The 17,462-nt window shown below is 37.5% G+C and overlaps 1 protein-coding gene across 1 annotated transcript; it reads left to right on the top strand.

Annotated features, from left to right (window-relative positions):
- Positions 1 to 4,558: 4,558 nt before the first annotated feature.
- On the top strand, positions 4,559 to 17,318 carry pmela (premelanosome protein a). Its single transcript, XM_039663379.2, has 12 exons — positions 4,559 to 4,734; positions 6,182 to 6,277; positions 7,860 to 8,006; positions 8,248 to 8,388; positions 8,653 to 8,814; positions 9,186 to 9,506; positions 9,631 to 10,401; positions 10,489 to 10,665; positions 13,018 to 13,120; positions 15,581 to 15,789; positions 15,888 to 15,975; positions 17,037 to 17,318. Exons 1-12 carry the CDS (start codon positions 4,665 to 4,667, stop codon positions 17,185 to 17,187), a joined length of 2,436 nt encoding a protein of 811 aa, XP_039519313.2. The 5' UTR covers positions 4,559 to 4,664; the 3' UTR covers positions 17,188 to 17,318.
- Positions 17,319 to 17,462: the final 144 nt, after the last annotated feature.

Here is a 17,462-nt window from a genome sequence, read left to right on the forward strand (position 1 = left end):
TAGCGTCTGCAAAAAAAACAAAAAAAAATTGGGGTCATTTGAATGTCATTGATGTTACTTGATGTCATTGAAAATGAACGCTTTTAAACGCAGCATCGCACATTTCTATAGGCTTTGGCACAGTGTTCATAATTGTCACATGACTTCTTATATTATAAGGTAACAATGTTTGTATGTTAATAAAAGTTTCTGTATGAAATGATCAGCTTTGTTAAATCTAAGACTGTATATCTTTGGACAGTTAAATGGCAGGGCTTTGATATGTCTATAAATGGATTTCACAACCACTCCAACTAAAAGAAATAAGGTAATTTCATTTCAGCTTAGCATTTGCCCAATTTTTTAAGCGACATAATTGAACAATTGAGCAATTAATGGAAGTCCACCATTGCAATAGTCCAGCTTTGAAATGACAAGAACCTGGACAAAAACATATCTCATTATTTCGTGTCATTACAAATAAAAATTCAAAAGTACATTTTTAATGTTAGCATATAAAGACAATGAAACCATCTGAGGCTAAAGCTACCGTTGGCACTTTGGTGTAAGGAACTCAAATAATGTTGTAGCGACGTCAGTAACTAGCCTTCTGGTGCTCTTTGCTCATTTTTTTTTTTCTCTGAACATTTTTACGTTTTTTATTTTATTTTTTACTTCAGTCGAAGTGGTACAAAACTTGGTTAAGGTTTTGTCACTTGCTATGTGAATAAAAAAAAAATCATGGACATGATTCGAAAAGGTTAAATGATCCTGAAAAAAAAGTCACGACGCTTGTTCCTCGCAGTCAAAAATGAATAGGAGATGAATTTAATTTAGTGAAAACCTGGCCAAACAAAATCTTACTGAAAGCTCATTTTTTGAGATATCAAACTCCGATTTGGAACAACTTTTTTTAGATTTATGACTTCGATTTACTTGCGGTTTTAGAGTAAAACGTGTTTTTGAAAATAGATATTTCATATAAAAAAAATAATAGTTTTTAGTGCATTTTTCATAACAATAAATGTAAACTTAAGTTCACTTTTTTTTCACTTCAGCAATAATTTGCAGAGTGTTGTCTTTGAAAAGAGATCGAACGCAAGTCTGTGCTCTAAACCATTCGAGATTGGCAACTAGTTGGAAATTAAAATTGCAGGTCTATGCTAATAATGTGAATAAATGGATTATAACTACTGCGTAAATATAACGTGGTACCATAAAAACCCCTATAATTAAAAAATATGAAATTAAAAATATTACCAAACTAAAAAATAGTACATTAATTTAATTGAAATTAAAATACGGATAATGTTTGACCGTCATGCGAAGAACAGTAGCAGTGTTTCTCAACTCCAGTTGTCGGGACCCTGCTGGAATATTTTAGATGTCTCCGTATTCAACACACTAAGAAGCTGGTGAAATGAATCTATTGTTATTGTGAGATCTAAAACTTATAAAAATTTGAATTATTTAAAAATAAAATCATTTTATAGTAGAAATAATCAATGATATCTCTTAGTCGCAGTTAAATGTAATAACTTTGCAGTAGAAGTGTAATTCAAAATTCTAATAACTCGTTTAAGATTCCTTTGAAAAGAATAACAATACAAAGCTTGTTTCACTATAACACGAATACCAAACACAAGTGAAGAATGCTAAGAAGGTGAAGAGCACAATAGTGAAAGAGCATCATTGACCGGGCTGTGCGTATACTTTCATCTTGTGACTCCATCATTGCAGCTCTGGGTTATATTAACAGATATGACCCAACAAGCATGATCCTCAGCCACGATGCTCCAGGAAGATCATCTTTCTTGTCCTCGTTCAGAGAAAATGAATGGACTTTTATTCTCACAGGATCCATACATGATCACAAGATGAAGAACTGCAGAGAAAGGATGCAAAAAAGACATTTGCAAATCCATCATATTTAGCAGTGATGTTGACCGTAGAGAATCTCAATGAAATTAAGGTTGTGTCTATTCTATTCATAAAAAAAAAAAAATCCCAAATAAAACAAAATTCCCACCTATATTGTAATATTTAAACCAACAAAATCCAAGAAACAAACGACAATGCGGGTAGTTGCAGCATGTGTCTCTGTTGAAATAACGTTTGCTTTTAATACAGCACTCATTCTTTTTGCATAGGAATCATTATCTTTAAACATCTGGATTTGCGTGTTTTCCCACACTCTCTTCCTTGCTAAACAGCTCCAGGACGATCACATTGTGAGTACAGCCCTCTTCAAGTTTTTTCCATTGAATTTAGTTCTGGGCTCTGACTTTCTTTCCGAAACGAATGACTTAGATTTGAGGTTACAATCACACTGAAAGATGAAATTCCTCTTCAGAAGATTAATGGAGGCCTGCAGGTTTTGTGCCAGAATGATCTTGTATTTGTCACCATTCGTGATGTCATTGTGCCCCATTGTCTAGTTGATGATGGCCTAAAAGATACTACAGAAACAGCTCATTTTAAACTTGGGGATAATCAGCATCATCAAGGAATAATTTACGACAGGCCATTGAAGCATTAGAAAATAATGCACATCCATTTCTCATAATTCAACAGCCTGCACTCTTAGAAGAAAAGGTTCTGTCAACGCTACGTATTTGGAACCCCTAAAAGGTTCTATACACTCTTAAAAAAAGGGTTCCTCTGGGTTCTATATAGAACCCTGGGGTTCCATACTTGGCCAATAGAACCTTTTACCAAAAAAAATGGTTCTATATAGAACCATTTCGGAGTTCCATACATGAAGCGGGGGATGGAACCATTTCTGGTTCTAAATAGAACCATTTCTTCTAAGAGTGTGGAGTCAATTATTCTGCTTATGCTACGGTAACCTCACCTAAAGACATTTCTCAGACGATGCAAGACATTTATGAGAGTATCTGCTTTCTATACATAATAAAATATGAAATTAATTTGATGTTTATATCCTATTGAAATCCTATATGTATTTGCTTGGTCAGTGTCGTTGTGGGTTTTGGCTGTAAGAACCTTTGAAATAACTGAAATGCATGTATGCATTATGATTACCACACCTCAGAACATTGTTCAGATGATGTATTTAAAGACATTTGTCAGGTTTTTGTCCTTAAAACGCTCTTGTGTGTGGGACTAATTTCTTACGCATCCCAAGCGTCCGTTGCAAATTCCGAAACGTTATTTTAGAGCTGGTAACGAAGCCATTATAATGCCGTTATAAGAGAGAGATGGAGAGATTAAGTGTGTGTAAATTACCTGAGTCTGTGTGTCTCTCAACAGTGTTCGGCAGCAGCTTCTTTACTAATAGCGAAACTGTAAGTTTACCTGCTTCAAGAAAAGCAATGTTATTACCTTGCTAGTGAGAAATGTCATGTCACTTTTAAGTTGTTGAACTATTTTACTGACTTAAATCATCAGAGAAGCACTGACAACACGTTTCTGTGCGAGTGTGTCCGTACTAAAGAGAGTATGCGCTTTCCGTACATAATAAAATGGAATTAGTTTGACGTTTTTATCCTATTGTTTACTATATGTATTTGCATATAGTATTTAAAGGGATACTCCACTTTTTTGGGAAATAGGCTAATTTTACAACTCCCCCAGAGTTAAACAGTTGAGTTTCACCGTTTTCGAATCCATGCAGCCGATTTTCTGAAATTTAGAAGAATATCAGTAACCAGACAGTTTCTGGTCTCATTGACTTCCATAGTAGGAAAAAAATAAACTATGGAAGTCAATGAGACCAGAAACTGTCTGGTTACTGATATTCTTCTAAATGTTAGAAAATTGGCTGAATGGATTCGAAAACGGTGAAACTCAACTGTTTAACTCTGGGGGAGTTGTAAAATAAGCCTATTTCCAAAAAAAGTGGAGTATCCCTTTAAGGACCTTTGAAATACCTAATATCTAAGTTGCTTTGGATAAAAGCATCTGCTGATTGAATAAATATAAATATGGAACTGTAATGCAAGACCTGGAACTACTTTAGCCATGCGTTTCCCTGAAAATAACATATTCAAATATTCAATAGGAAATAAAAAAATATTCAAGCACTAAACAGTGCCGTAGTATAATAATAAAATGATAAATTTTTTAGCAGGAGTTTTTGATGTAACCGGTTAATTCCAAACAGTAAAGCGCCATCCCCCGTTATAAAAGGGTATGAACACTTATGCAACCAGGTACTATTTGTTTTTTCTTTCCTTAAAACTTCTGTTTATTTGTTCCTTTGAATATTGCACTAAAAGTGGAAAAAGATCTAACATGATTTTACCTGATCGCAAAACTGACATCTATTGATTTCTTATACCCTCTGCATGCTAATATTTACAGGTTACGCATCTTTATTATTATGTATATTTTTTTCCATTTCATAAAATTAGCAATGTCCAGAGAAACAAAGCCTTCATGGGAATCATCTTCATGCTGAATTAAAAAAAAATCTTCATCAGTTGTTTGAAGAGACTCGTTACAAAACTAATTGTAATGATTTATGTGTAAAATATTCCTTCATAGGATATCTTGAGGGTGTGGGAGGAGCCTGTTATTCACACGTCCATGATGTCACATGCGTCTATGATGTCACATATGTTGGGGGTTTGGTTTTGGGTGCTGGTGCTGAAGAATGTGCAAGACTCCTCATGGGTCTCTAGAGTATAAAGCTAGATAAGTGACTGGTGTTGTAGTCATCAATGCATACAGCGATCATGTGGACGCCTCTCATCTTTCTCGTCCTGACCTTCTCCTCAGGAGCACTTTCACGTGAGTATTTCTCTTCTTTATATACTAAATACACGTCATGAGATGGAAAATGTAAAAAAAAAAAAATGAAAGTATGATTAAAGAATAAAAAAAAAAATCATGATTTACTCACCCCTCAAGTTGTATTAAACCCTTTCTGACCTTTCAAACCCTTTCAAGTTGTATCAAACCCCTTCTGTTGAACACAAAATAATATATATTAAAGAATGTTGGTATCCAACAGTTCACGGTAGCCATTGACTTCCATTGTTGGAACAAATATATATATATATATATATATATATATATATATATATATATATATATATATTATTTTGTGTTCAGCAGAAGAGAGAAACTCATACAGGTTTGAAACAACTTGCGGGTGAGTAAAAGATGACAGAATTTTCATTTTTGGGTGAACTTTCCCTTTAAGGACAATCACTCAAAGAGTTTAGTCTATGTTTTCTTCTAGATTATTTGTGTTAGACCCTCAACTGGAAATTGTTTCCAATATTTTAATTTAATACAATTTGTATTTCAATCAATTGCCACAAGGCCTTTGATCACAGTCTTACACTGAGCGATGGATGTAGAAAAGTCTTAAAAATGTATATACATCAGCCCTCCCATGTAATCCTTTACTAATGGACAATCATTGCAACTCTTGCTGTAACTGTGAAATTTAATAGCAATTTTTTTTTTCACTGTACATGAATGACCAATATGGCCAATGTTTTAAAGCGGCCTGTTGCGAGGGTCACTTTTAGAGCGAATGTTGACCATTCTTTGATTTTATTACCCATAGTGTTGGAGTGTGAGTTCAGATGGTAAAGCATGGCGCTAGCAGCACCAGGCCAAGGCTTCAGTTTCCTAAAATTGATTTGGATAAAACGTCTGCCAAATGAATAAAATGTAAAGGCAAGAAATGTGCATATAATTGCTTACACGTTCAGATAAGCGTCTAGACACACAATGTGACCAGTGAGACGGCAGGATCTTATCCAGCGGTGGGATTACACTGGTACCCTCAGCTGAAAGTCACATGAAAAGGATTGAATGGGATTGTAGAGGTCGTGTGACTCTCTTATCCAACCCTCACATTCTCGTGCTTTTTCATCTCAGACCTTTTCTCTTCAGTCTTTTTGAACTTAAGTTAACCTTTAGCCACAAAAACACCTTATTTACTTAGTTTAGCTTATAAAATTCTAAAAAAAATCATTTTAGTGTTTGTATAGGGCTGCTTATAAGGGAATTAAATTAAGATAAATGAGCACTTCTTTGCACATCTAATGATTTTTTTTTTTTAATAATTGGGCCTGTTAGGAGAATGAAAAATCTAGAGTTGCCCCATGAACAGGTTTTGATTTGAACAAGTAAATGACCTTTATTAATTACTCATTTGAAAACTTATTTTAATGCTTTTTTAGAAATGAGATGATCTTCACTATTTCTTTCCATCTTCTAGAATCCAGAACTCGTTTTACACATTATCGTTCATGGAACTCAAAAATGTATCCGGTCTGGAGGGATGGAGATCCCAGATACAGAGACTGTTGGAAAGGTATTTGAACTCTCACACATTCACACACACACAACTTAATTCACCCTTCATTTCGTTTAACTGTTCAGTGATTTGCACGCGTTTGAAAGTGTTAAAGCAGTGGTGGACAGCAACAACGTATTTTTACTTTGTTAGCCTGGATTGTTTTTTAAGTATCAGGTCTTGTTCTGAGTATTTTTCATTTTTGAAAACTTTCTTCAACTTTTATTTCAATGCATTCCAATAATGTAGTACTTTTTACCAGTCTTGTAGTACTCGAGACTCGGACGCGTCTCGAGACCATATTTTAATGGTCTTGGTCTTGTCATGGACTCCTGTGCATTTGGACTCGGAATTGACTCGTACTCGAACATTTTTTTTTTTAGGACTCGGAATTATTCCCGAGTCCACTCGAGTTCAATTCAAAATACTTTTCATGATTATTAATGTATGTTAATAAAATATTTCTTTAAATTGATTGACACGCCCAGTGATTGGTGATTTTCTAGTGCGCAACTGCGCATGACAAACTGTAATAAAATTACTTTTAACACCACCTACTATGTGGCCTTTTTACCCTAAACTGATCATATTTTTTAAACTCTAAGTAAATTCAGTAAAAAAAAAAACAAAGAATTTCTCTAAGTAAATAAAAGTAAATTAGGTAATCAACCTCACTGGACTCGGTCTCGACTCGGACTCGACTCTCTCTCTGGTCTCGGTCTCGACTCGGACTCGAGTGAGGTGGTCTCGACTACAACACTGCTTTTTACCTCAACATTTCGAAAAACATGTCGTTCCTCGTTATTTTGAACTGATGAAATCGACACCGCTCAGACACGTGATAGTCCGCGAACAAGCTGATTCTTTTTAATGAACCTGAATCAGTGAACGATTCATTCGTGAACTGGAGCGATTCGAATTAGTGGTTCGATTCATAAGCGCTTGCGATTCGATACTGATCTTGGATTCATTTGGCTAAATATCAGGTACAGTGTATAAATATTATAGTAAAATATAATAAAATATGCAATATAGTATTTTTGAGCTAACTAACATGCTATATGGTCATTGATTGACTTTCCGACATTGTTCATACTGATTTATATATAAATGTCATTTATGTATGTAGGTCAGATATTTCACAAGCTATTGACATACCTTTATCTTTCAACAAAACTTCTGATGTTCAGTCATATTCATTTGGTGCTAGAGGAACACATAACTCTAATTATGCCCTTACATCTTTCCGTTGTTGCAGAAGTTACAAATTATATAAAAATAGGAAGTTTGCATAGCGTTCTTACATTGTTAACACATTTTGCTAAATGTGACGTCTGTTTTTTATGTTTATATCAACATAAACATATTTGTTTTTTCCTGAATTCTGAGCATAATGCACTGAGCTCAATGTGTTTTCAAATGTCTATGGAGGAAAATAATTCTTCATTTTTACACCATGCATATGCTACAAGTGGAAATTATTCATTGCTATTATTTACTCTATTAGTTTTTTTTGTAAGAAGAAATGTTATACCTGCTACTACCTTTCTTTTAAAATGTGTCTGCAAATCAAAAATGTTTTGTTTTTTTTTGGTCATAGGTGGTGAGGTGACATTTAAAGTCAGAAGTGATTCTCCAACGCTGACAGGAGCCAAAGCCACTTTCAACATTGATGTTGGTTTTCCTCAGAACCAGACAACACTTTCTGATGGACAGGTGGTGTGGGCGAGAAACTGTACCATTAATGGTAAGTAGTTACCAAGCTAGTAGTCACTATGTATTATTTTATTCTTTCATTGCCATAGATACAAATTTTTTAAACCAATATTACGTTTTTATACATTTTATGTAAAGAAAAATATGTATGTTTTACGTAAACAGCACTTGTTATTGCTTGTAAATTAAGCAGAAGAAAGAAGTGCTGCCATGTGGTTCTTAATTCTTAATTTATATATCTACACCTCAAATGAATTAAATGTGTCTGTTAGGAACGTCATATACTGTGGGACAGACTGTATACCCTGAGTCCAACATGCCTCAACAATGGACAGGTGTCTTTCCTGACAGGACACCCTTCAATAAGACCTCCAACAAAAAGTCCCGCTTCGTCTATGTATGGAAGATGTTGGGTAAGAGCACGTTTAGGTTTAAACCTGTAGTCTTATTCTAGTCTCAAATACACACAGAATTGAGAGATAGATTAACTTATGCAAGTAAGCATACTCATGAAGACTTAATGGGTTAGTTTGCCCAAAAACAATTTGATACATTTCATTTTTTTGGTGAACTATTCCTTTAAGGGTTAGAATTATGGACTTTAGGGGTAGCTTGGTTGTTTCATTATTGGTTGATTTTTTTAAAAAAAATTATTTGTATTTTTTTTGCTCTTTCAGGAAAATATTGGCAGGTGGCTGATGGTCCCTCCTCTCTACTGACCATTGAAACAGACAATGTGCCTCTTGGTTCTTATTCCATGGAAGTGGTCATTTATCACTGCCGTGGCAAAGACAAGTTCATTCCTCTTGGTTATGCATCTACCCAGTTCTCCATCACTGGTGAGTAGTTTGAAAACTGCACATTTATCTGGCACTTTTTCTCCCATTGGTTCCCCTTTGGAACTAAAATTCCTCAAATAACTTTTCAGTGAAAGGTTCTTAAAGAAACCATTTTTAAACCAAATAATCTAAATAACATTTTTCAACTCTAAAGAACCTTTTGTGGAATGGAAAGAGTCCATGAAGTTTCTTCCTTGCACCATAGATGCCAATACAGAGCTTTTATTTTTAAGAGTGTAGGGATCGTCTTATCATACATGTACTTAAAAAAAACATCAAGCCTAGTTTGTTCATCTGGAGAGTAAACCAATGTTGTCATTCACTGATCATATTCCTGCAAGCCCCTAATGAAATGTCCTCTTCTATTCTAGACCAGATTCCTTTCGCGGTGACATTATCTCAGGTTGGTGACATCAACCAGGGTGACCAAAGCTTTATCCAGAACAGAGCTGTGTCCTTTAGCATTGATGTGCATGACCCGAGCCAGTATCTCAGTGGATCAGACATCAGCTTCAACTGGGATTTCGGTGACAATAGTGGAACTCTAATCTCTCGAGAAGCTACTGTTACCCACACATACCTCTCCACTGGTTCCTTCAGGCCACAGGTGGTTTTGATGGCAGCCATCTCAAACGGTTGTCAGATCAATCCAACTCCAGCTGCCACTGTTGTACCTCCTGTTTCCGTCACAGGTAGAATTTCATATGCAAACTTCATATTTCATGTCATTTCAAGAACAGTTCTTAATCCAAAAAGAGATTTTAGAATGACAATCCCAAAGTATTCATCCGTTACTGCCTTTTTCTTTTTTGCCAGATGATGCTACAGCATTGGAAAGCATTGTGCTGACTGTTTCTCCTCAGCCTGATGATGTCATGCCAGTGGCAGATGATGTCGCCACTGTAGCAGCCAATGATTTGGCAGTAGCAGATGATGTCGCCACTGTAGCAGCCAATGACTTGGCAGTAGCAGATGATGTTGCCACTGTAGCAGCCAATGACTTGGCAGTAGCAGATGGTGTCGTCACTGTAGCAGCCAATGATTTACCAGTAGCAGCTGATGTCACTGTAGCAGCCAATGATTTGGCAGTGGCAGCTGATGTCATCACTGTGGCAGCCAATGATTTACCAGTAGCAGCTGATGTCACTGTAGCACCCAATGATTTGGCAGTAGCAGCTGATGTCATCACTGTGGCAGCCAATGATTTACCAGTAGCAGCTGATGTCATCACTGTGGCAGCCAATGATTTGCCAGTAGCAGCTGATGTCATCACTGTGGCAGCCAATGATTTGCCAGAAGCAGCTGATGTCATCACTGTAGCAGCCAATGATTTGGCAGTAGCGGCAACTGATACAGCAGCTGACGTAGATAATGTTGCTCAGGAGGTTGCTGTAGACACAGCTGTAGCTAGTGAGGCTGCTGACATAAATCTGGCAGCGACGGTTCTCCCAGAAACCCCTGCTGATGTAGATGACACGGCCTCTGTTCAACCAGTGGCACCGACTGGTGATGCAACAATCAGCATCACTCCTGAGGCAGTGGATGAAGTCGCAGCATCTGTCATACCTGCAACCGAAGCCATCACTGGTGAGAAACTTCTTCTAGATGATGATGACCATAACCAATTCATTGCATTGTATATTAAAACTATTTCCATTGGTGCTGTGATTGCAGGTGTAACTAGCATACCTGAGGCAGCAGTGAGTGAACCAGAAGCTGAACCGGTGGCAGGAACTGAAGAAACACAGGCAGCTCTAGTCATTGCCAAGCGGCAAGCTCCAGAAATACCAGCAGAAGCAAACTGTGTGATTTATCGTTATGGCTCCTTCTCTACAACACTTACAGTTGTTCGTGAGTACTTCCTTTTTTATCACTAAACTATACTATGACTGAAAATGAATCTTTTGGGCATCATTGTTCCCAGAGAGGAAACATGCTAAAAAATGTAAAAAAAAAAAAAACATGCCTCATCTAATGACAACAAATATCGTGTTGGAGTATCAAGACCATGTTAAAGGTACAATATGCAAGATTGTTTCGCCACCAGGGGTCGCTAACCTCTTAAAATTACAAAGGCGTATATTAATGACGTATATTCCACATTAAGCGGAATTATGGATCTTGTCGTCAAGCTGATGGATCTTTTATGGATGACTGAATACAGTGATGTTTTTAACATGACTGTAGTATGAGGCAGGGCGTGATTGCTAGACGTATACCAGCGCCACACGCAACGCGAGTCCCGCGGATATAAAGGAATAAGGACATTTAATTCTACCGAACTACATGCTGAATAACTCACACAGGTCAGTTTATTAAAGGAATTAAACTTGAGGTAACGCAGCGCTGCTTCACTCGCTCTAACAGTTTCACTATCACACTAAACGGCATTTGAGTGTGTTGAATGTTGTTAGTTAGCTTGTTTGTTGCCTTTATGAGACTAAACATACAGATCATATTCTAACTTTTCATCTTGTTGAACTACATAACATTGATTAGTTTTATATACATTGATTTGCTCACCTGTTTGCTCAAGTAACATGCAACAGTCTGTGAAGTCGAAGTTGGTTGCGGACGTGGATCTCTCGGCGTCTCGAAAAATGTTGATCTTCATTTTAGACCTCTTTTTGTCTCAAAGTCTGCTTGCCATGGTCCATAATGTTTGAACTAAACCCTGCTAGGGACGCTCACGCTGTTGAGCTCGCACAACGGGCATAACCGACCCAGTTGTCCACGTCTGTCGCCATGGTTACTATTGCAGTACGAGGTCAAACCTGGTGGAAACCGTGGGTAATGCGAATATGACGTCATTGACTGGCGACTCCTCACCCCTGCTCACACGCCCCGTTTCCTTGGTTAAATATCGCAATTTTATCACGATTTACAAATAGTTGGAAATATTTGGGATATTGTAAGAAATCAACTAATCAAAATATATAACATTGGCCTAGTGGTTTTTGGATATTTTACTGCAAATATCCTGCATATTGTACCTTTAACACACTGTTAACTACTAATCTAAGATAAAAGATAAGAGACATTGAAAATTTGCAGAGAGGTGTGCACGCCATGACTACTGTATTAAGAACAGAACAGACTTTCACATGTATTATGATGAAACCTTCAATTGACTGACAAAAAGAAGCACATAGATCACTATGTTATACTTTCTCTTAAGGCGATTTAGGTAGTTACATTGTACTTACTCAAAATAAGTAGTAATAATAATAATTCAATTCAATTTCAATTCACATTTATTGTATAACGCTATTCACGATACACATCACTTCAAAGCAGCTTTACAGAAAGTCGATGCAAATATATTACAATTTAGAGTGTTCTGTTATCAGAGGTAACTGTCTAAGTTAAGTATTTCCAACGCTATCGGAAAATTCGTATGAATTCATACGAGTGATTAAAAAGTGGCTAATTCGTACTAACTCCTACGACCTATGATTCATACGATTGGGGTTACTTAATATTTAATATTTAACAATATTATTGATCTGTGTTGTACTACTTTCATGTTATCACTGTGAAGCTGCTTTGAGACAATCTGTATTGTGAAAAGCGCTATATAAATAAATGTGACTTGACTTGACTTGACCTCACTCGTACGAGTTCATACGATTTGTCTAAACCCACGTGATGGGTAGATTTAGGGGCGGGGTCAGGGGTAGGTCATTCGTACGAATTCATACGAATTGGCCAACTCATAAAATATGTACGATTTGGCAACGAGTGAGGTCGTACGAATTGTTACGAATTAGCCACCTCGTAAAATTCGTACGAATTTCCGAATTGGGTCGGTATTTCAGAAATGTAAATATACAAAGTCACAGTTAGCTAAAAAAAAAAAAAAGTAATAATTTAAACCATTATTAATGCAGATAAAATGAGCTCATTGAAGTATGTTAACAAAGGATTGACATTTAGAAATGAACTACATGTACTTACTACAGAGTTACGGTTTGGGATTTGTTTAGGATTAGTTACTTGCAATTATGCATCATTTACTGTTATTACGATAGTAAGTACATGTGGTAACTTGTAATACGTCACCTTAAAATAAAGTGTTACCGACTTCTACCTCAACTTTAGTGTCTAGACTTGTGTAAATGTAAATCAAACTGTGTAAAAGCACAAAAACAGCCTGACTACAAATGTGTTTAATGTTCTCTACATGTATGTTTCCCCCTTCAGAGGGAATAGAGAGTGTTGAGATTGTGGAGGTGAATAATGTGGTGGTCATGGCCACCGAGCTGGAGCAAAATGCTGTGGACCTAACTGTCACATGTCAGGGAAGGTAAATATTCATTCACTGTCATTTATTTCATAGACTGTAAATCTGCTTTACTGTTCAAAGCTGTTCTAGATAGTCTTAAAGGGATAGTTCACACAAAAAAGAAATGCTGCCATTAATTTCTCACCCTCATTTCATTAAACCCATAAGACCTTCAGTCTTCAGAACACGAATTAAGATCTTTTTGATGAAATCTGAGAGGTTTCTGGCACCTCATAGGCAGCAACGTCATTGCAACTTTCAAGGGCCAGAAAGGTAGTAAAGACACAGTTACAATAGTCCATGTGTGGTTGAAGCGACGAGAATACTTTTGTGTGCAAAATCCCCTCAAAATAATGACTTTATTCAAGAATCTCTTCTCTTCCATGTCATTCTAATAGTCACATGGACTATTTTAACGATGTCTTTTCTACCTTTCTGGGCCTTGAAAGTTGCTATGATGTTGCTGCCCATGGCCTATCGGATTTCATCAAAAATATCTTAATTTGTGTTCTGAAGATGAACAAACGTCTTACAGGTTAGGAAAGACATGAGGGTGAGTAATTGATGACAGAACTTTCATTTTTGGGTGAACTATCCCTTTAAAGTCGACATGAAACTGAAGTTGCGATCTTGAATTAATGAATGAGGCATTTATATAGCGCTTTACTATGTACTATGATGAGATATTTGGCATGCTAAATATCTGGACCCGTCTGAGATTCAAAATCCTGCTGTGTTAATGTGTTCTGACTTAAAACTACATCGGCCACGACTGACAGCCAATGAGAGAGCAAGAAACAGGGCAGCGGGAAGTTCAGGGAGGACTTATAGACCACAATATCAGTATTTTAATATACACTCACCTACAGGATTATTAGGAACACCTGTTCAATTTCTCATTAATGCAATTATCTAATCAACCAATCACATGGCAGTTGCTTCAATGCATTTAGGGGTGTGGTCCTGGTCAAGACAATCTCCTGAACTCCAAACTGAATGTCAGAATGGGAAAGAAAGGGGATTTAAGCAGTTTTGAGTCTGAGTATTTCACAATCTGCTCAGTTACTGGGATTTTCACACACAACCATTTCTAGGGTTTACAAAGAATGGAGAGAAAAGGGAAAAACATCCAGTATGCGGCAGTCCTGTGGGTGAAAATGCCTTGTTGATGCTAGAGGTCAGAGGAGAATGGGCCGACTGATTCAAGCTGATAGAAGAGCAACTTCGACTGAAATAACCACTCGTTACAACCGAGGTATGCAGCAAAGCATTTGTGAAGAAGACACGACACACACAACCTTGAGGCGGATGGGCTACAACAGCAGAAGACCCCACCGGGCACCACTCATCTCCACTACAAATAGGACAAAGAGGCCACAATTTGCAAGAGCTCACCAAAACTGGACAGTTGAAGACTGGAAAAATGTTGCCTGGTCTGATGAGTCTCGATTTCTGTTGGTAGAGTCAGAATTTGGCGTAAACAGAATGAGAACATGAATCCATCATGCCTTGTTCCCACTGTGCAGGCTGGTGGTGGTGGTGTAATGGTATGGCCATCCCTTTATGGCCACCATGTCCCCATCCTCTGATGGCTACTTCCAGCAGGATAATGCACCATGTCACAAAGCTCCAATCATTTCAAATTGGTTTCTTGAACATGACAATGAGTTGACTGTACTAAAATGGCCGCCACAGTCACCAGATCTCAACCCAATAGAGCATCTTTGGGATGTGGTGGAACGGGAGCTTCGTGCCCTGGATGTGCATCCCACAAATCTCCATCAACTGCAAGATGCTATCCTATCAATATGGGCCAACATTTCTAAAGAATGCTTTCAGCACCTTGTTGAATCAATGCCACATAGAATTAAGGCGAAAGGGGGTCAAACACAGTATTAGTATGGCGTTCCTAATAATCCTTTAGGTGAGTGTATATTTTCAATTATATCAAACAGAAAAAAGCACAGACATTTGCCTGGGCTGCTGGGTGATATGGCTGTGGCTATGGGAATGTATCTCTGAGTGAAAAGTATTCTGGAACAAGAAAAAAATGTAGGGAGGAACTTGATTTTGTCTGTGGGGAATTGATTGGATGTTTGTGGTTTGCTATTGGTTGATCTCATGTGAGTGACAGGTTGTCCCGCCCTCACGCCGCTATAAACATCGTCAACGAAGAGAGGGAGGGGAAGTTGTTTTGATTGAAGATTATATGATTACATATTCATAGAATAATGAATAAGAATTGTCATTTTGGATCTCATGAGGACTCTAAACTAATTATAATGATGACAGTGGTCGAATACAAAATATAATTGTTGTTGTTGTACTTTATTTCACCATCTCACTATACAATCACAAAACAATTAACAATACACATCCACCACCCAATACATCTAACCATACACAGCTTCCACATTATCAAAGCTTAAAATATTCACATTCAGGTGAATGAAGTTAAATTTTGTTATATTTGCTCTTCAGCCTGCCTAGTCAAGTGTGCACCGTGGTGTCGGACGCGGACTGCACGAGTCCTGTCCAGAGCCTGCAGTGTAATGACGTGACCCCAACCCCTGAGTGTCAGATAGTGCTGCGGCAATTCTTCAACAACTCTGGCACCTTCTGCATCAATGTGTCTCTGACCAATGACGTCAGCTTGGCTGGAACCAGTGCAATGCTCAGCGTGGCTATAGGCACGTGTCATTTAAATTCAAAGCATATCTAAAATAATACACATTTCTTTTCCTGAACCTGCCCTAGAACCTCACAACTTCTCTTGTTCAAACCATAGACACAAATTCACCAAGGAATACGGCAGGAGCAATACTGGGAGTCCTGGTTTTTATTTGCGCTTTGGGGGCCATTGCTTTTACATACAGGTAAGACATCAATACACATTTCATCAATCAAATATGTGATTGTATCCTGCCTAGTTAAAGGTACAATATGCAAGATCGTTTCGCCACCAGGGGTCGCTAACCTCTTACAATAATAAAGACGTATATTAAGCCGAATTATGGATCTTGTCGTCAAGCTGATGGATCTTTTATGGATGAGTGAATACAGTGATGTTTTTAACATGACTGTAGTATGAGGCAGGGCGCGATTGCTAGACGTATACCAGCGCCACACGTAACGCGAGTCCCGCGGATATAAAGGAATAAGGACATTTAATTCTACCAAACTACAATCAAATGCTGAATAACTCACACAGGTCAGTTTATTAGAGGAATTAAACTTTACGCAGCGCTGCTTCACTTGCTCTAACAGTTTCACTATCACACTAAACGGCATTTGAGTGTGTTGAATGTTGTTAGTTAGCTTGTTTGTTGGCTTTATGAGACTAAGCTAGATTAACATACAGATCATATTCTAACTTTTCATCTTGTTGAACTACATAACATTGATTAGTTTTATATACATTGATTTGCTCACCTGTTTGCTCAAGTAACATGTTAATCGCGGACGTGGAGCTCTCGGCGTCTCGAAAGATGTTGATCTTCGTTTTAGTCCTCTTTTTGTCTCAAAGTCTGCTTGCCATGGTCCATAATGTTTGAACTAAACCCTGCTAGGGACGCTCACGCCGTTGAGCTCGCATAACGGGCGTAACGGACCCAGTTGTCCACATCTGTCGCCATGGTTACTATTGCAGTACGAGGTCAAACCTGGTGGAAACCGTGGGTAACGCGAATATGACGTCATTGACTGGCGGCTCCTCACCCCTGCTCACACGCCCCGTTTCCTTGGTTAAAAATCAAAATTTTATCACGATTTACAAATAGTTGGAAATATTTGGGATATTGTAAGAAATCAACTAATCAAAATATATAACATTGGCCTAGTGGTTTTTGGATATTTTACTGCAAAAAATCCTGCATATTGTACCTTTAAAATGAAATAATGCTATATGACAGTAACCCTTCCGTATGTTTGCGTGCAGGCGGTTTAAGGAGTACCATCCACTGAGAGAAGACGATACCAGTAGCAGTTTAAGTTCTGGAAGAAGCTCGGTGTCTTTAATGCTGTTAAATCTTCTGAGCCGGAGACCCACTGCCGAGAGCCGTCCACTCCTAATGGGACGAGTGGTGTGAAGGAAAGCTCAAAGCATATTACATAGTCTGTACAATCTCTCAACAATAGAATTAAATATATACAGCGAGGACCTCATTGTACTGTAATAACAAAAAAAAAAAATCATATGTAAGATGCCTCACATTGCCATCATAATAACAGATATTTCCTGTCAATGGCTAGCTTCTCTTGGGCTGCAATAATCTGACTTACTTCCTTCAGTGTTTGTTATGATCCCCAGCTGTCAATCAAGTTTGTAACACTCACTAACTATTAAAAATACACTATAAGTGCA

The sequence above is a fragment of the Pimephales promelas genome, chromosome 21 (genome assembly GCF_988280905.1).
Source record: "Pimephales promelas chromosome 21, fPimPro1.hap1.1, whole genome shotgun sequence".
NCBI lineage: Eukaryota > Metazoa > Chordata > Actinopteri > Cypriniformes > Leuciscidae > Pimephales > Pimephales promelas.